Source organism: Ciconia boyciana, chromosome 2, assembly GCF_034638445.1.
Source record: "Ciconia boyciana chromosome 2, ASM3463844v1, whole genome shotgun sequence".
Classification (NCBI taxonomy): domain Eukaryota; kingdom Metazoa; phylum Chordata; class Aves; order Ciconiiformes; family Ciconiidae; genus Ciconia; species Ciconia boyciana.
Window position 1 is genome coordinate 168,404,027 of NC_132935.1, and position 20,733 is coordinate 168,424,759.

A 20,733-nucleotide genomic window follows, 5' to 3' on the forward strand; every position below is an offset into this window, starting at 1 on the left:
GAAGTCCAAGCCGAAGGACTAGCTTAAAATGAGAGTTGCTGCATGAGACCGTCCAGCTAGAAAAAAGCCAGTATCAATATAACACACAGTACAAAACCAACTAGGGAAAAAAAAAAAAAAAGATGGGCATATGCAGTCAGTTACAACTGTTCTGAGCAATCTTTAAGGGAACATATTCAGAGCTATGCACTGATTCAACAGAAGACAAACAGGCCTCTACACACCCGCTATCTGCAAGCTACAGATCTGCAAAAATGTCCTCTGAGCTGAACTTGCCTTTTAATTATGGATAGAACCGATACCTCAACAAAACCTCCTGTTAAAGCAGAATCAAATACAGACACACAAGTGCAAAAATTTAGGGGAAAAGCAGATAGTAGCAAAGTTCTCTTGCCGCTTCATAAATACGTTTAGTTCTGACATGAGGATTGGCTGGTGCCATTGTCTGGTTTTCATTTCTCTCATATACCTACCTGGGATAAATAACAGGTCTTAATTAACAAACAGGCTGCAATATGATGTTATTCTGACCATTTCAAAAGCATTATTAAAGTACCACTGTTAGTATGAGGTACTTGTCCACGGCTGCGGTTGTGTGATGATTTCAGGCAGGATGGATGCAGTTCGTTACACAGCCATACAGTGCACTGCCCCATCGTGTTCCGTAGCTGATCGGCTCGTATTAGACAGACCCAATTACAGTCTGGGGTCCCACAGGGGAATTACAGGCATTATATGAATGAAAGGTTACTCTGGAAATGCTAAACTGACTTAACATTATGACGACACCAGTATAATGGAAACCAGTCAGGAAAAGAAAATATTTAGAGAAAGGGCTTTGTTGTGGCTGTAAAAGAAAAGCAAATACTGTAATTAAGCAAGGATGGCATTTCTTGCTTTTAAACTTATCTTATTTACACACGAGGGATTTAGAGCTGTTATACTGAGAAATATGTACTGTATTACACGCGGCGATTGTGCCAATGGGCTGCAGAGACAGCTTGTCATCAGCTCAGCTGAAAGGACAGGCGCTGGAATGATGCCCACAGAAGGCAGCGACAGAGATTGCGACGGAAGCTTTTGAGGAAAGAGGGAAACTAAGCATCAGATGACCACTTCAACAGGCCCCTCCAATCCATGTTTGGGAGAATCTTTCAGGAGTGTAACTGTCCAGACCACAATGTGGTTATGCAATAAGCTCTTTACTCTGCCAGCACCAAAGCCCACAGCATTAAGTACTGGAGCATCACTATAATAGACGTACGTGAAGATAGCCCTTTCCTGAAGAGCTTACGCAAATCAAAAAACGTAAGATGACACAAAACCCAAAACGCTGAAGCAAATTAATTTCTTTTTTTTTTCTTTTTTAAATAGACTATTATTTAAGGACAGATTGGAGAGGAAAAAAAATCTTTTCAAAGTCTCAATGTCAAAATACAGCTTGAGGAGTAAAGGGAAGAGGGATGCTAGCAGTAAATCTTGATCAAATGGCTCAACACTGGATGAATGAAAATCTTCCACCATTTCCTCTCTTAACCATTCCTCAACATCAGAGCCCCAGCCCTGCATCAGCCAGGGCACTTGCTTGGAAGAACAGATTTTAGGACCCCGCTTTTTATATGTAATTCCCAATTTTAGTTTTAATTCCACACAAGAGGTAGCATAAAGGCTCAATCACATTTTAAAGGCTGATACTGTCTGACATGTTTTGGTTATCATCTCAGCTGCCTCCTGACATTAAAAGGCATAAAATAGTTTTCCAGAAGAATCTGGGGCAGTTCTTACAATGCCAACAACAAAAATGAGAAGCTGAAATAAATCCAAGAGATGGATAAGAGATGGATTAAATTCAAATTGCATGAACAGCCTTACATCCAACATTTCTTAACTTTAAGCTGCAAAGTCAAAATTAGGAAAAAAAAAAAATTTCAGAAGTTTGCAGGCCTAGTTTATAAAAGATACATACAACTTCCGTCAGTGAGAGAAGTCTGCAGCATCACAGTTGCCATGACTCCCAAGGGAGCTGTATCACAAAGCTCATACCTATTTTAGTAGTACATACCGGAGCTGATGCATTTAGGAAAGCCGTCCTGTTATTCTAGAATACACAGTGTAAGACATGGGAGCCTGGCTAAAGAGATTTCAGTTACTAAACTTCAGCAGAAGATCCTCCAAAATATCTACATGCATTATTCTGATAGTAGATCACTGACTGCCCACCACCTAGAAAAATAGTTCATGTGGGCAGATATTAGATGTTGCAAAGTATGAGCTTCACACTTGACAAATACAGATGAAGCGTTGGCCAAGTTCTGGTGATAGGTAAAAATATAAAACCTTTGAGCAGTACAGGAGGATGAACTGGCACGTAGAAGGTACGTACAGTCCATGGCCCCATCAACTTAGTGAAAATTGAAACTGTTGGACTAGATGACCTTTAAAGGTCCCTTCCAACCCAAACCATTCTATGAAAATCTGGACTATCCTAATGATCTCCTGGATCCCTTTAGCTCCTTCTCTGACCAGTAAACAAGCCCACTCACGTTCACGGTCTTGAAATCTCAACACCTTCCCTTCATTGATTTCTGGTTTTAACTTATGTTCAACTGATGCATGAATTCACTGTTTCATTCTCGGATCCAGCCTAAGGCACTTCCACACCAGTTGTGCCAACTTAGGGATTCAGTCCGGGTTTTGCTTGTGTTTTGCAACTTGCTGAACAGCCAGTTCATTATGAGTTGGGCAGCGGATGGAAAGAGAGACAAGCCTCGGTAACATATCTGGATGGCAAAGCAAATCTGCTTCCCTGCTCCTCCACTGCTAAGAGCTCAACCGCAACTTACGCTTTGTCACTCAGCCCAGATGTTGCGCGGTCACCATGAGACTGCCCGAAGCTATGCCAGGGGCCAGGTCTGCTGCCAGTGCTCCTCGGCAGCCCTGCACCCGACAGCGTTTGGATTTAAAGTGCCCTAGGAACATGTCAACCAACATTTACCAAACAAGCTCAGTCATTCAGAGCTTCTCTTAAAAAAACCAACTGTGAGTCTATGAAGTGCTGAAAGGATGAAAGCAACTGAATATTGTTAAAGTCCTGTGCAAACTTAGGTCAGCTCAACTTACAGATGCAAATTATGTACCAACTTACTCACACGCTGATGTGCTACTCTGAACCAGGAATCCTTCAACTCCATACACGCTTTACTTGTGCAAAACATTCCAGAGGAGCTTTTCTTTTTTGCATGGATCTGCTGCTAAAATTCTGCTCCCTTGAATACAGCAGTTAGTAAAGGAAAATAAAGACTTCTAGCAGACAATGGAAAGGCTTTAAAGAATTATTATTTTTTTTTAAAGAGATGCTGCCTTTAGCTTTCCCTTTATTTTGTAGCATCATGCACCAAAGAACATTACTTCTGCAGGCACAAGTTCATGCAGAGAACACCACTTTCACTAAAATAGAACTACTTCAGGTTATGCAACACTCATTAAAATTATAAAACCTCTCAAAAACCTGACCAGCATGTTAAGGCGCACTTGAGCTCTATGTTTGTTAAGTTAGTGGCTGCATCATGCAAACTGGCAGCAAGGAACTCTGCAGAAATAGAAACAGGAACAAACTTTCACGCCTGATGACAAGGCAAAAACTAAGAGCACCTCAGGGCATGGATAAACTTCCCCAGCCCACTTCAGCAGACTGGAATTCACAGAGAAGATGCCAATTCTTTCTAGAGGAAGGTTTAGAATGAGCAGAAGTACAAGAATATTTTTTTATTTCATCTCTATCCATACTATATTCTCCATTTCAAAATTCCTATGAACTTCATTAAATTCTATTAAATTAATTCCGTCTCATTTCCTATGAGTACAGGGATCTTGTTCCCGGGACAACAGCCAGGGTAAACAGTCCAAAACGCTTACCAGTGCATCCATAGTCTCAACAGAGACAAAGTCTTAAAATCTAGATCAGTCTCACTATTGTTTTGTTTCAACTCTGCTTTAGTAAAGACTATGATTCTAGAAGGAAGCACATTTTGTAGCTGTAGCAGTTCAAGGTAGCTTAAGATAAAGTCATTAACCAATCGCAGGAGGAAAAGTAGATGGTTGCAGTTAGCCTGAGGTAGGATTAAAACCAAACCCTGCAACACGACAGCGATCGAGAACATTTCCTACCACAGAAATACCCCGCTCCCTGCCCGCCAGTGGCATACAGTGCTATTTAGTGATCGCGATGATTCGCTGTTGCACCGCAGATGAAGGTCACTTTCAGTCTCGGGTGACAAGAAGCTAACGTAACTTAACACCAAACAGCCTAAGTTTAATACTCTAGAATATATATGTAAAATTAACTCTGAATGAATAACAAAAAATGATCAAGAGTTCTGGAACTTAGACCAAGCTGTCAATCCTTCAGACTTTGGGAATTAGCACTGTGCGACAGGCAAGCAGAACTAACAGCCTTTTAACGTCAGCCAAAAAACCAGTCATGCCACACTCGCTTGTGCCACATAGGATTAACAATTACATACTCATGCCAACACACTGACAAATAGCAAGGTCTTGCACGCAAGCTGTCTGGATTACTGCTGCTAGCTCAAATCGCAAACACACACCTTTTTCTTGCCTCTGCCGGCTCATACCACCGGGTTTCAGCTGCCTTTGTTTCTCTCGGTCTGGAGCAGCAGACCTGGCTGGCAGAGTTGGCACCCCTCTTGACTTTGTGGGTCTCATGTAGCCTTTTATCTGTTCTGCTGCTTTAACTCTCTCTTTCTTTGCCTCCTTCACAGCTTTTTGTTCACATTCCTCTTCTTTTTCTTTAGTCGCGTCTTCAGGTTTATCTACTTCAGACTTCAACACCGGGGCATCCTTCAGGTGAGCTTCCCCGCTGGGAGCAGCATCCTCTTGTGCAGGCTGAGAATGACCTTTATTGGTATCTTTGGGACTTATTCTGGTTGTTTGGGCAGCTGTCAGAGTTAAACCAGCAGCCTCTGCTTCAACCGCTTTATCGTCCAAACTGCCCGGGTACTTCAGTGGGCTCTGCTCGCTCTTCTCGCCTCCATCCAGCTCAGCCTCTTCAGTTTTATTCTCCATCAATGCTTCTGCCACAACCTGCGACACGGCTGCTGCTGCTTTGCTCTCTGGTATCGCTGCGAGTTCTGGGGAAACGTACCCAGTGTGCTTCTCGCCAGAAGAGACGGTTGCTGCTAGTTGCTCTGTCCCTTTGGCACCTACAGGAGCTGGTCTATTCTCTGAATCTGCCACCTTCTGAGGAAGGTCTGAGGAAGTGCTGTCAGTGTTTTGCTTTTCATCAGTGGTTCTTTCTTCTTTATCATCCACCTTTGCCACAGGAGAAAGGTGAACTTTGTCCTTCTTTGATTTAACATCCTGTTTAACTGAATGGTCCAAAGGAAGTGGTTTGCCTGCCTCACGCCCATCTTGGGAAGCAGCCTCTTTGGTTTTACCATCTTTCTTTGAAACCTCTTTTCCAGGCTCTTTGTGTCCCAGATTGATTGGTTGCTCGCAAGATTTCTGCCTCTGTATCTCCTTCTTAGCACCAGATCCAGGCTCTTTGCTGCCGTTCTCTGCTACTGCTTCAGGAGGAGGAAGCCCCTTACTTCTTGCACCCTCATCTGTCTGCTTTGGGAAGCCAGAAGAAACGTTGCCAGCGTCACCAGGGCCAGTTACTGCAGTCTCAGCAAAGGATTCAAAGTCGCTCCCGTTATTATTCCAAAGCATTTGAGGGCCAATGGGAAAGTTCTTAATATTTCTGTTTTCATCTACCAAATCCATGTCTTCCATTCCATATTCCACCTCAGATCGTATGGGAGGCTGTACTTCTCTCTCGTTTGTTTTTGGTTCTAGAAAAACAGGCTGCTCAGAGGCATTTTTAGCCTTTTTACTACTTCCATCATAACCTCTCTTTTTAGATCTATCGGTAACTGTGGCCAAAGTGTGATCTGCTGCTGCCGGATGCTCTAGGATAGGAGGTCTACCCCCCATGCTGCAAGGAGTGGGACTTTCTGCTTCAATTTTGTCAGTTATCTCCACGTCACAAGGAGGAAACATCTCTGCACCTGCTTTATGCTCCAGAAGACACGGCTGCTGCAAGTTAGCCTCCCTCTTTTTGCATTTCTCTCTATTACTTGTGTGTGATTTTTCTGGCTCCAGAGGTATAGCAGGAGCTTGGACTTTAGTAGTATCAGTTAGGTCACCTAGCAGACTCGCTGAAGTACTGCAATTAGTCTCTTTGCCTTTATCAGAAGACTGAGCTTGTTTAGTATTTCCCACCTCCTCACCTACTGCAGGGGTGTTACCTGGACCCAGTGCAACAGAGTGCTCAAGACTATTTTCAGCCTTTTTGCTTTTCACATCTCTACTTTTTTTCTTAGGCTTGTCCATCACCAGTTCCCTGGTGGGACCGTGTGCCACAGCTGCATCTGCCCTGTGCTCTGGGAGAGGCTCGGATGTATCTAGTGCCTTACCTTTATTCATGGGCCGAGTTTCTTTAGTGTTGACTATTTCTGGCTCTGCTGCCTCTATTTTATGACCTGAAAGAACCGGCTGATTAGAGAAACTTCTGTTGCCACCCTGTATTTCAGGCTTTTCCAGCGCCTCTTTGGTTATACCTGTCAGACTCTCCAGCAAAAGCTCTCTTTCAAAACCAGACACCTTATCTTTATCAAAGGTCATTTCTTTTGTGCTCCCAGCCACCTTCTCTTTGCTTGGAAGATTGTTTGTTTCCACCCCAGCGTCCAGGACAGCCGCCTGCCCCAAAGGACTTTTTTCAGTTTTTTTTCTTTTCCCATCACTACATCTCTTTCTAGGTTTGTCTGCCACCAGTGTTGCATCAGAATTTATCACAACTGATTCACCTGCAGAAGTAATTCCAGCCTCTTTGCCTTTATTAATCAAATTTACCTCTTTTGTTTTGCTGATCGTGTCAGCCATAGCAAGATGCTTTGCTTCCTCTCTCCTACTCTCCAGCAGGAATGGTTGGTCTAAAGCACCCAAATCAGCTATTTCATTTTTTCCAACGCTTTCTTTAGGCTTCTCTGTTACCAGTTCCATTGACCTTTGCATTTTAGTGACATCTGATGTATTCTCCTGAAAACACTCAGCAGCAATACAGCCCCTCTCTCTGCCTTTATCACTAACACTAACTTCCTTAGTTTTATCGATTGTGTCAGGAAAACTACTTGGGTCCATCTTATTCTCAAGAAAAGGCTGCTGGAAAAAACTTCTTTCACCTTTTTTACTTCTTCCATCACTACCCCTTTTTTTTGGCTTGTCTGCAGGATAGGCATGTGTAATGCTTACTGACAGAGGTCCTCTTGCAGTAAAACCTCTGCCTTTATCAGGAAAAGTTGTGTCTTTTATAGTCTCATCTGTCCTCGCTCCGTCAGTAAGCTTGCTTACATCCTCTGAAAGCATCATCTGCTCAGAGAAGCTTTTGATTTTTTTTACTTTCCCTTCACCACGCTTTTTTTTAGGTCTGTCCATCCCATGTGCAATATTGGGATCTTTTCCAGTCTGCTGCTCTAACGCAATAAATCCTTTCCCTTTGTTTTTATCAGGGGAATCTGCTACCATCACTCTGTCCACTGCTTCAGCAGAGGCGGGATGTGTGGTTGCAGACTTAGCCGACAGAAGAAACGGCTGCTCTGAAAAACTGTCAGCCTTTCTGTTTTGCAAAGCAGTAACTTCCTCAGGTTTTGGTAAAACTAATGGTGTAACAGGCGTTTTAGTAGTATCTGTTGGAGTCTTCAATACTCCCTCTGCAGTACTAAAGTCGACGGCCATGCGCTTATCAGAAGACACTGTTTTAGCTTCATCAGCTGCCTTTGGCTCGTTCGAAAGCTTGTCTGACAGAGACGCAGCCTCTAGAAGAGCAGGCTGTTTGAGGGATTCATTTCCAACTCCTTTGCTTTTTTCACAACTACCTCTTTTCTTTGCTGCTTCTTCCAGTGACCCACTGGAAGTCTGAAGCTCACGGTGGACAGTGTCACCGAATGCTTCACGCCTGGGAGATGTGCATGTAGCCTCCTTATCTTTATCAGAAAGGAGCAGTTCTGAAGGTTTGGTCTCCAAAGGAGTTTCTACTTTGCTTAGATTGATCGCTTCTGAAAGAGATGGCGTCAGGTCAGCACATTTTGACTCCTTATCCTCCCTCTTCTCATTTTTATCAAGAAAATCTCTTTCCATAGGCTTGGTTGGCACCTTTGCCGTAACAGATTCCCCCAGCTTAGTCTTGCCTACCTGCTGCAAGGGAACCTCTTTTCTTTTGCCTTTAGATTGCAACATCAGACTGTTATCTCTCATTTCTTCTCTTTTCATGACATCCCCATTTTTTGCATCCAGCACAGATTCTAACGGCACGCTGGGTTTTTGGGCCTGCTGTCCTGGTGCTGGCACTGAGAAGGCATTTTGCTCATCCAGGGTATGACTTCCAGTTATTATTTTAGCATCCTTTGGCATATCTGAAACTCTGCTTCCTGAAGCAATTGACCGCTCTTTGCGAGCTTCAGCAGGCATTACGGGACAGACATCTGGTTTTTGCAATTCAACAGCAAATGGGGAATTTCTAGGAGCTCTTGAGACTATTACATCTTCATCCCAGATCTCCATTGGTCTTGGCAGCTGGTTTCTCTTTTGTTTTGGTTTCTTTTTCTTTTTCTTCACAATGGCCAGAGAACCTTCCAAATCCCAGCTCTCCCTTGGTACGTCTCTGCAGCTCTCCACAAACTCCGACAGCACATTGGATGGCTGCTCAGTTGCCTTTTTATGTGAAACCCTAGTGCGAGGGGATGTTCCAGCAACACATCCAAGTTCCACTACAGAATAGGGGTCTACTTTTGGGTCAGTACTCTTCTGTTGTGGGAGACCTATTAGACGTTCCTCTGGTACATCTGTAATAGGCACTGGTGCAGGTTTTGCTCTGCCAAACCTGCATTCACTTGATTTGTTAGCTTGCCTTATTTGTGCAGTAGGTAGACCTGGAATACAGGAAGCCTGCTCAAACATCGAAGCAACTATTTGCTTTAAAAAAAAATTTATATATACTATATATGTGATTTTAGCCATCTAAAACAGTCCATACAGTCATATATGCAGAATTTTCCAGCACTGATACTACACTAACTAAATCCACCTCAGTAGGGCTGGGATAGACATTTACACGCAAAACCTATTTAGACTACTACCGATAAATACGTCAATGTTATTTAAAAATACAGAACTCCTGATACATGCTCTTACTCCATCGAAAAGCAACAGTTCTTGTAAGGACACGCTATCTCTTTTTAAAAATGCATTAAGGATCCATTTTGTCTTAGCAAGACAAGAAAACAGATACACTTTTTATATCCCTAACTGGCATCCTTCCAAAATGTGAAAATAAAAGTTTAGTGGAAAGATGAGACTAGGGAAGAGAGAAGGGGCACAATAGGGAAGGGGGAGCAAAAGAGCTGAGTTTCCCAGCTAAGCAGTGGAAGGCAGAACCTCCGTAGCAGAAGTCATTTGCTGTACTCCATTATAGGCAGCGCTAGGTTTCCTTAGCTACAAGCCACTGATTTTAGAGAGAGTATCAGTCGTTTGTCAGCTAGCCCTGGCCCACAAATCAGCCTCCACTCACAAGTGTAAGCAATAACAGCTCACTGGAGAGGCTGGGTTAGTGGAGCAGGAAAAAAATTACATTTTCCTTTGGTAATTACAAAACTCAATTTGGAAGGAGGTCTTCACTAGGAATATTGTAATAAGAATTAATGGTCCCTTTTAATACCAAAATAAAAAGCTAGCGGTAATGGCAAAAAGATGGTGAGCTTTTAAATTCTACAGCAGAAAAGATATAAGCCAGTCCCAGTGATAAAGTACTAGTAGCACCCATAGTTGGGCTTTTAGTCTGGTGAACATGGAGGGGAAAAGAGTATTTAAGAGGGCACGGATTAGAGGCAAAGTGCAAGCAGAATCACCCATGAATGCAAAGAACCGCACAGCTCCTTGGTGCAAAAAAGATTTCTGCTTGCTCAAGTGGCAACGCAGTCAGTAGGAAAAGGTGAATAGTTCACAGAGGATATTTCCATTCTAAAATTGAATTATTATTTATATTCTACCTGTGGGCTCTTGCAGGCTTTTTTCTTGCTGAGGTTCTGCATGTTGGACATGGTTGTGTTCAGCCTCCTCCTTTTGTTTCTCTGTAACAGTAACATCCACAGTAGTAACAGATTTTTCTGGAAGGAGGTCTTTATTTTCTAGTGCAATGGCTTCTTTTGCTTCTACTGGAACTGAAATATGAAAAATATGAACAGAATGCTTCAGTTCTTATGAATACAGGCAACCTGCAGTTTAAAAGCAAGCCCTTGGAAAGGGTATCGGGTTTATTTTATTTTTAATAGGAATGAAGTTTATAAGATATGGTAGTCTACTATGTATCATCTCCTCTCAATCCCATTTTAAACACCAATTTTATACTTTGGCAGACATGCCAAGGTGGAGGTAAAACATGAAGCAAAGGCTTAAGCACAGGGTGAGGGTTAGGTCCGTTCCCCCCACCATTGTAATCAATTGAATTCAGGCTATGCTAGCTTCCCACTGGAATTCAAATCCACAATATACTCCATTATCAGTCTGGAGTCCTATCTAATGCTAATCATCTAGTATTCATATATACCTTAGAATATATTCATGCAGACACTACAAAATTCCTAGCTACCCATAATTATAACAAGTTTTAATTTGTAAGATGTAATTACATTGGAGAACAGATCTATATGTAATTAATTTTATTTAAGTTTCAAATAGAAATAAAAATTATGACAGATGTTGGTACAACAACTGTGGATGAGGAAGAAAAAGACAAGTTATAGGATGGTAATTTCAAATGTTAGGACTACCATCTGTTTATAACAGTCCCCATGTCAGCACACACTAATAACCTTCTTGAAACTAAACCTTTGTTGCTTTTTCCTTGATAAGGACAGGAGAACAGAGTCTGTGAGAAAGAACTTAGGTGGTGGGGCAGAATGAGCTGATAGCGAAGTGCTGGCTCCAGTTTTATACTGTGGTTTGCATTTCTCACCTGCTGGTTCTGAAAGATGGTTCGTCTGTTCTGGAAGATGCTCTTCATGGTGACTGGGAGGTGGTCTGCTGTCTTTAGCTTTCTCTAAAAGATCAACACAAGCTTCTGGGACTTCCGATTCTTGTTCCACATTTGCAGTTGCTTCTGCAAACAGAATGTAAAGAATAAAACTTCATGTTATTTTTAATTTAGATGAGATTAAGCAAGATAAAAATCACTTCCTCACCTAATTTTTATCTTCCACAAGAAACTAAAGGTTTTCCTCACTTTCAAAACAGTGGTAATCTGCTTTTTAGGATCACTTTCTACCAGCTCTCCCCTCCTGAAAGCTTAAGTGTTCTGCTAAAGCAAATCTTCCTGTATTGTCTGGTATTTACTCTTCATCATATTATGCCTGAAATGTTCAGTTATGCCTATGCCTCAGTTACTACATTCTAGTAGGGATTTTTTTTTGTTAAAACTTCTCTCTTTTGAAATTTATTCCTATCATTAAGCTAAAAAGTATTAGAAAGTAAGAAAGAATAGAAAATATCTCACTCCAACTCTTTCTGCAATCAGTCCACATATACTGCCTCTGCCCAGTACTATTCGTTATATTTTGATGGTCATTTTCTCTCTGAAAGGATAGTGTCCTTTGAGAAATCCATTATCCACCACATGGAAAAAAACAAAATGCCTGCCTCGCCATTTCGACGCCTATAGTCATTCCAAAGAGATGTCACCAAATTATCAAACCCTATCAGTCTATTCAAAGACTCCTTTCAAGAGAAGAAGCTTTGTTCGAAAACTGTGTGTCCTACAGGATCTGCAGACATTTCAGTATATGCTGAGGATGATAGTGATACAAAAGTAAGTACTAACAGGGATGAATAAAATGTTGCTAAAAAACATACATCACTGCTAAGAATGCCAAGTAAAAAAAAAAAAAAATCATTAAGGTATTCTAGTTTTATATTTTATAAGCAAAAAATCCTCGTGAAGCACTTCCTCTGTCTGTATCTTGACAGCAGAACTGAGCTCTACTTAAGATGTTTTGTGCAAGGCATATCATAATCTTAACTACTAAAAAACCATGCTTTTTATTTGACAGTCTTACAACAATTGTGCGTCTGTGCAGCCATCACTACCCACTACCAGGAGTGTTGCTGCTATGCCAACTTAGAGTGGCCTTCTCACACCACTTGCCATGCCCTTCCAAGCCTGAACGAAGCTTTCAGGCGTACACGCTCACCTGCAGCAGGCTTGTCAAAGGGCGACTTGTCTTGCTCAAGAGAAGACTCAGATGTCATCAGCTCTTCAGACGCAGCAACCTTGGTGTCAGCTACAGAGGCAGAGTTAGCTTCTCCAGAGGCAAACCCAGAATCCATGGCAGGAAGAGGCTTGGCTTCTGCTACAGGAGCAAACCCAGAATCCATAGCACGATGATGGTTGACTTCTGCTGCAGGGGCAAACTCTGCATCTGCTGCTGGAGCAAACTCAGAATCCATAGCATGGTGAGATTCCACATCTGCTGCTGGGGCAAATGCCAAATCCATAGCATGGTGAGATTCCGCATCTGCTGCTGGGGCAAATGCCAAATCCATAGCATGGTGAGATTCCACATCTGCTGCTGGGGCAAATGCCAAATCCATAGCATGGTGAGATTCCGCATCTGCTGCTGGGGCAAACTCTGCATCTTCCGCTGGGGCAAACTCCAAATCCATAGCATAATGGCATGTAGCATCTGCTGCTGGGGTGAAGCCAGTATCTGCCACTGGGGCGGATGCAGCGTTGATAGCATTAGGAGACTTGGCTTCTGCTACAGGAGCAAATCCAACATCCATAGCCTGAAGAGGGCTGGCTTCTGCTGTAGGTGCAAATCCAGCATCCAGAGCTTGAGGAGGCGTGGTGTCTCCTGCAAGAATGGACCCAGCTTTTTCTGCAGAAACAGACATGACATCCGAGGCAGGAACACACGCTGCATCTGCTACAGAAACACAGATCACAGAAATCAACAAAACCAGACAGAATGTAAATACGCGACAGCATGGTTTTATGACTAGAGAAGACAGGGCTTTCGCTCCCTGTCTTGTCTTCCAGCATCACTTACTCCCCCCGCTTACGCCAGTGCACTCAAGTTGTACCAGTCTTTATGACACTCCTCAGCGCACCCAAGTGCTTTTCCTACTACAGCCTCATGTGCCTTGTTTTGTACCCTTGACTACAGCATTAGACATCCATCTGCTCCTAACATACATCAGTCAAAAGATGCATTGTTTTCGTTTAAAAACTACCTGATGCTACGTAGCTGGCAAGAGACCAGAGCTGCTGGATCCACTGCGAGCAACGCGTTCCAACAGAATATATACAGGAATCACAGTGAGGGGTTTTTTCTCTATATAGCAGGACACAGAAACTTTTGGTGTCACCTTTATGAGCCCAGCTGTGTATTCCAACAGCGGCAAAAGTCCTGAAATAATTCCAGAGCCATACGCACTTCATTTTAAATATTGTTTATGCTGTTCATGGGTGGTATGGTGCTGCAACTCGAGCAGAAGCATTGGCACTCTGGACACAACAGACACTGCCATCCAGTGAATCACCAACTGCCCTTTATTCATTCTTTCCTGCCCAACTTGGCCTCATTAGCTTTTTACATAATATCTATTAAACACTGAGCCGTTCGTTTCAAAATAACATTTGTCAGTTCGCAGTACAACCAAACCTCTGCATTTCAGTTAGCATTCTCATAAGATCCCCTTAAAGGGGTTTTTTCAGACAGTTTTAGTTTAACATTTCAGCTGTCTAGAGGCAAGTTTTTACAAATTATCAAAAGCCAGAAGCACTAGATTTCTCTTCTGCAGCTATTCATTTCAACAGCCCAAGCACTACCCATACTCTGCATAATGCAGCACGGTGACCTGAACATCTCAGATATATTGCTAAGCAGATGTTAAAAAAAAAAAAATTCCAACTGATTGTTTCAGTCACATCTAAAAATATCCTCCCCAAACAATGGAAAGTATATTAAATCTTAAATACTTAAACTGAAAAAGGAAAGAAATTAGAAAAATGGAAAAAGTCTCTTCTAAATAGCACTTCAGGATCCATTTACATAAAACCAATATTCCAGTGAACCAAACCAAAAAGATCCATTATGCACTAGCCCTCATTTGGGTTTGCCTTTCTTTTTTTTTTTTTGAAGTCATATCAAGGTCTTCCCCAAAATAAAATTTAAAGATTGTGATTTTACAGAAGAATAAGACCGTAAAGAAACAGATATTAGAAGTAGTATGGATGCTCCCCGGTGAATAATGGAAAGCAGTGGAATAAAGCATAAAGAAACTGAACAAAGACTAGTGCAAAGTGTACCACGACTCTCATGCTGTATATAAATACCTCAAAAACGCTGTTTTAAAGAGAGTCTTTAAAACGGAGAGTTTTCGAGGTATTTATATATAGCATCAGACTCGTGGTATAACCACGTTCTTGACACACCTAAACATTTTTCTGGAGCTAAAATTTTGAGAAAGTAAAAGATCATTAAATCAGTTACTGGACTGTGACACAAGAGTTGAAAAATCAAGTAGACTTGCTGTTTCTCACCAACATGGTTCAGGCTTCATAAACCTTCAGTCACAACGGAATTTGTTAACACCTTGCTGTGTTTCCTTCAGAGGAGGCAATCCCATGTCTTTTTCACCATTACAGCTTGCTCATGAAGGGCCTAAACCCAGCACCAATCTTCAGACTGGAGCAACTTTACCTGATGCCACAGCTTTTGGTCCATCAGTAGCTTCAGCCTCTCCTGGGGATGCTGTTACTGCAGCAGGAACAAAACCAGGAGCCACTGCTGCAGGGCTTTCCGGCAAATTCAGCGTTATTGCTTCAGTCACTGTGGGGGGCACTGGGCATACAAAACAAAGTCTGATTAAGCACTCGGATCTCAGCAAACAGCTTTCTCTTCTGGAGTTGCCAGGATGTGAATCACCCTCTCAAGGTGCTGCCTGGTCTGTGCTGCCTGCAGCAACCCTGATGAGGAAGCTCCCCCACTTCAGCATCCCAGTCGGGTCGGACAAAAACAGAATCGGTTTTTATTGTCAAATTTTCAGAAGATTAGTTTGTGCAATACCTAGGAACACACTTGTGTCTTGAGAGAAGCAACTGCTGTGAGAAAGTCAAGGAACATTCAGTTACAGAGCATCCCAGTTCTACCCTGAGCCCTAGGTAGAGCCACAAGCTCCAGAAATGCTTTCTACCTAGGACCAGTATTAACTACTCTCTTCTTAGCTTGTCCACCAAAATGGGAATAAAGATCCCATTATGGATAAAATATCGTAATACACATGCAACCGCCACGGAATTATGTCCCAATGGAGCTTCAAAGATTTAACTGTAACCAGAGTCTAAAGATAATTGGACAGAATACACAGGTTTGCAATTAGAATTTAGTTTAAAATTCTGTTGATTACGCATGAGCCAAAATTACGTTTGTGGTGCCCACAGCTGCAGTGACCCCTAGAAGCAGTAAACACGAGTGCTCTGACTTACCACTTCAGTCAGCAGATCTGACTCTCAGTGTGTACAAAGACTAGAATCCTTGACAGTAGTAAAGATCCAGCTTTAGAGTTTCTTTTCAAGAGTAAATTTTATTAATCCTATTTATTATTTTAGTGTCAAGTAATGCTTGAACACACATCCCACCTGGAAATTACGGTACCTTTACTGTTAATGGAGACGCACAGAATGGAAACACAGTCTGGAATCCACAGAGCTTGCTGCTGAATATATTTTTTTGCACACATCCACATCTGCTAACTTAATTCCCCAAAACCATGGCATGTTTTCAGTCGGTTAAAGCCCTGCTAAATGATACGCCCCCAAAAGGGCATGCCACTAATATCTACCGACAGTTGGGCTTGGAACTGCATATATTACATTTGTTACCCTAAATTAGAAGTAAACACTCTATATAAAAGCAGGGTTTTCCCCATATCTTACAGCACTAAACCAGAATATGCATGTTAAGTAACGTCTCTTTAAACCACGCATTGCTATTCTAAATTTATTTGAAAACCAGAAACAGTGTTTTTCTTGGTCAGGTCCCACTTCACTCCATTAGTGCCTTTTGTTTCTTGAAAAGGCAGACAAGAAGAGAAGCTCTGCTTCTGCAGTTCAGAAACTCTCTATAGACAGTTCCTGCAGATCAAGTCAAAACTATTTTTACCTGGTGGCTCAACAAAGAAAGAGGCATCTGGTCCCTTCACATCATGCCGAGCTCCCATCCAATGTTCTTCAGGCACTATGGAAAACAAACACACACATTTAGTCCTGCCACTGACACTAACACTGCTGTATTTTTTTTCCATTGAAGGTATTGACTCTGCTGTTTTGTGAGTTCATTCTCAGGTAACTTTTCAGTTCCCTTTAAGAATGGTGCCAGAACTTCATGTTCTTCTCTCGTTATTGCTAGTGAAAGCTTGCATCAGAGAAGAGTTATAACCAGCACTGACCCCAGGATCCAACAGAGCAGGTTCTTTGCTCAATTCTTCTGGGCAGCTGGCTCTAGGTGGCCCTGCTTGAGCAGGGTGTTGGACAAGATGACCTCCAGAAGTCCCTTCCAACCTCAACCATTCTGTGATCTCCTAACATCTTTGGAACATTCACACTGAACCAAGAACTGTCATTGCCAATAGGATACTTTCTAATCTTGACTCATTTATGTATCAGCTCCCCCACCAAGATTCTTTAGGACTACTAAACCAAGATTTTCCAGCTGCATACCCCTCAGGCCCAGCTAGCAAGACAGACAGTAACAGCAGAACATCTGTTTCATACCTGCTTTGTCTTGCAGAAATTCTGCAGTTGAATCCAGGCCAATGAAGGCTGATGGGTCGAGAGCCTCTGCAGGAGAATACAGGGGCCCCAAGAAAGGTTGTTCAGGTACCATCATAGATCCATGTGGTGCTAATGAAATTAAAAAGACCATTTGTCAGGTTAACCATGTCCATGGTTAATCACCATGCTAGCTCTGACGACTCCTCCTAATGTCCTACCTCCTTCTGCCTAAGTACACTTAAAAAAAAAAAACAAACCAACCACCCTTCCTGAAAGTAGCTATTGGAATGTCTTTAGGTACTAAAAAAAAAAAAAAAATGAAGAGATTATATAGTCAGTGCACTTACCAGCTTAATACATTAAAGTCAACAGAGAAAACACCAAAACGTGACCATCAGGGACAAATGCCGAGGAGGAACTCACCATGGATGTCTCTGGAAGCATCAACATGGTCCGTGAACAGCGGCACATTCTTCATGTCAGTAGGAAATGATAAATCAGGCAGATTCTCCCCCCTGTGCATGCTGAAGGGGTCTGGCAGGAGACAAGAACAAGGCTGGTGTCACCACACAGGAGGAAGACATGATGCAGAGTAAGATTATTTAAAGAACAAGATGAAGATGCACCTGACACCACCACTGAACTTCCCAGGGAAAGCTGCTTTCAAGATTACTTACCGGGGCAAGCACCTTCATAATTAGAATTTATGCCCAACAGTAAAACATGGTTGCCCAGATTGCTTCCTAGGTGTCCTGGTTTCAGCTGGGATGGAGTCAATTCTCTTCCTCGTAGCTGGTACAGTGCTGCGTTTTGGATTTAGTGTGAGAACAATGTGATAACACACGGATGTTTTAGTTGTTGCTAAGTACTGCTTACACCAGTCAAGGACTTTTCAGCTTCTCATGCCCTGCCAGCGAGAAGCTGGGAGGTGACACAGCCAGGACAGCTGACCCCAACTGGCCCAAGGGCTATTCCATACCATATGCCGCCATGCTCAGTATAGAAACTGGGGGGAGTCGGCCGGGGGGCAGCAATCACTGCTCAGGGACAAGCTGGGTATTGTTTGGCAGGTGGTGAGCAATTGCATTGTATATCACTTATTTTATATGTCCTTTTATCATTATTATTTTCCCTTCCTTTTCTGTCCTATTCAACTGTCTTTATCTCAACCCGTGAATTTTACCTTTTTCCCCCCCGATTCTCTCCCCCATCCCACTGAGGGGGGTGAGCAAACGGCTGTGTGGTGTTTAGCTGCCTGCCGGCTTAAACCACAACACTAGGGAACACTGACTAAAGTTTAGATTACGACTTTGCATGAAGAACCTGTCTCCTCCTGACCTGATGGACACGTACAGCTAACCTGAGTCAGGAACGCTGGCTGAGCTCCGGATCAGTTACCTCGACAGCAGACCAAGGAAAGCCTGCGTAAGCTGCACGCTCTCCTCCCCAGGAGCAGCACACCAGTATAAACCAGACACATTGGTGAGGCTGTGAGGATCTTTAGTCCACATTTGCACGTTGTCTGGTGTCAGCTTTGGTCGGTCTAACAGGCATTAGCTTTGTTCTGTGAACCTCAAATGTTCACATGCCCACGGTGCTCCAAGATGTCAAGATCAGGTGAGCTGCATGAATTCTTTTAAGTGGATATATCAATGTCATCTGTGAAAGATGGTACTCCAGCAGCTGAGGATTCAGCAAGAGAAAATTCCTTTTCTGCAAGTTTTATTTTTTGTGGGCACACATCTCCTTTCCCCTCAAGTAACCAGCATGGGCATTCAAACCAGTCAGGACAGAGAGAACCACCATGCTGGGTTTTATAAGGTGGATTACTTAACTGAAATGCCGTGAGTCAGAGAGCAGACAGCTGACCTCACTGACAGAATAAAACAGAGAAAAGACAACCCTTCCATGAATTAGTCACTGTACCGTTAACACAGTCAAGGGCAAGACACTGCAAGGGGAAGGAAACGTGGCATTCCTCTCTGAAACAAATTATTCTGTAGTTTACAAACCCCTGGATGTGCTTTATGATCAACGATTCCTAACACATCTTGCTGGCTTGTGCCAGCTGTACACTGCATTTCTCTCCAGAGAGGCACAGCCAAGCAACGAAAGGTTTCGACTCAAGTGGCCTCTTGCAGACAAGTGACATTTCTCATGACTCTCTCACACGTTGCATTACCCAGGAGCTGAAGAACTCTCTGTTCCCAAAATGGCTGTCACACACCAATTTTCAGACACTGCACAGATTTCTTCCGGTTAAGCACAATTAAAAGGGATTCAGTTGAAGGCTGTTACTCATTTTTATGTCAGGCATGCTATCTGCAGGGATGACAGCCAAACTTCAAATGTTCACATGCCCATGGTGCTCCAAGGTGTCAAGATCAGGTGAGCTGCATGAACTCTTTTATAAATCTATCAGACTATTTGAGATGCCAAGACAATGTCTTGCTTCAGAGAAAATTGTAGAAAATTTTAATTTCAAGCTGTTTAAAATGATATTACCAAGATTAAATAACTGCCTTTTTCCCAATTTAAATCAAAACAAAAAACCCCCAAAAAACAAACAAACAAAAAACAAAACCCCCAAAAACCCCAAACCCACAAAAAAGCATCACAACTGAAACCGATTTAAAAACTAAGAGAGACGCTGATGATCCCCTCTTTGTCCAGCAGTGAGATGACGTGACAAAAACAGGCGACCCAGATTAAACCCTGACTCTGCCCCAGAGGGAGAAAGGGGAGAAGTGGAAGGAATTACGGCTGAGCTTTTGTTTCCCATCTCTGAAGATCCTCCACAGACTCAAAGAGAGCCTGTGCCCTACTCAAGTTTTAGCATTTTTGTGACTGGGAAGCGATGCCGCTCTGCTGATGACAAGGTGACGCTTCCAGCAAAACACATTGCAGCTGAAAATGGAAAGGCTGGTGGGTAAGGATGAACTGCATGGATGGGATACGGCCAGTTCAGGCAATTACCAGTTCTTGCATTAAATGAGCCCTGCAAATAATTCTCTACTTGCTCAAAATTTGCAGCTTGCTTAGCATATTACGAAGCCAGACAAATGGTAAGAATCTGAGAGTATTGTTTCTAGACAGCTGGAGGTGAGATCAACAAAACGCTTATGAAAGTTTCTTTTCAGCTCACTTCCAAAGACACTCGTATCCTTCGCTGTTCAGAGACATAGTTCTAATTTGCCAATGACTCTGGACTAATAAAAGCATATTACTGTAGATCATTTAAACGGTAACTCTGCATGTTCAGGTATTTACCTGTACTTGGAGTAATAAATCATGATTCTCTTGTGATCAAGGCCCTTGCAGCACTTTCAAAGCTCGCATGTAATTAGATAATGTTTGTGTTTTATTCATTCTACATTGTAACAACATTTTTAAACCAAGTCTTTTTATTACAGGTAGCGTGTAAAATATATATGTACGTCTTTGCTCAGAACTGTTATTATCACAGGGTTGGGTCCCACTGCCAGATCCCAGCGCAGTGTTTGTAATATATAACAGCAAAGTCCAGAGCAGACTCAAACGCACTCTTTCAGCTGCTCACAGAAGTGGCAGAGCTGGCGTTTCCCATGTTTCTTCTCACCGAGGAACGAGGAATTACAGCAATGCTGGTCGGGAGACCCGTTAACACCACTGACCAGAGAATTCTCTCCTTGGGAGGGAAATCATCCTACTATTTTCCAAAGAGTGTGCATGAAAATATTTAATAAACCCGAGGACTTTTACGTGTCTGCTGTTCACATTTTTCTCCTTCCGCTGACAAGTCCTTAAAGCTCGTCTAGCCTCTCTGATCCCCCTGCTCAGTTATGGGAATCGACTAACCTCTAAGCAGA

At 42.7% G+C, this 20,733-nt stretch overlaps 1 protein-coding gene across 8 annotated transcripts in view; it reads right to left on the bottom strand.

Moving 5' to 3' along the window:
- Positions 1 to 20,733, bottom strand: part of MAP4 (microtubule associated protein 4) — a 168,285-nt gene that overhangs the window by 46,292 nt on the left and 101,260 nt on the right. For 3 of the 8 annotated variants that reach the window (XM_072854946.1, XM_072854947.1, XM_072854948.1), the window contains exons 6-12: positions 17,309 to 17,419; positions 16,886 to 17,014; positions 16,275 to 16,349; positions 14,814 to 14,954; positions 12,300 to 13,034; positions 11,069 to 11,212; positions 10,104 to 10,274 (exon numbers count right to left, since the gene is read on the bottom strand). In XM_072854946.1, coding sequence (XP_072711047.1) covers positions 10,104 to 10,274; positions 11,069 to 11,212; positions 12,300 to 13,034; positions 14,814 to 14,954; positions 16,275 to 16,349; positions 16,886 to 17,014; positions 17,309 to 17,419 — 1,506 coding nt within the window. Of the gene's footprint in view, positions 1 to 4,607; positions 6,391 to 10,103; positions 10,275 to 11,068; positions 11,213 to 12,299; positions 13,035 to 14,813; positions 14,955 to 16,274; positions 16,350 to 16,885; positions 17,015 to 17,308; positions 17,420 to 20,733 lie in introns of those variants that run through there. The other 5 variants (XM_072854944.1, XM_072854945.1, XM_072854941.1 and 2 more) reach the window with 5 other exon arrangements.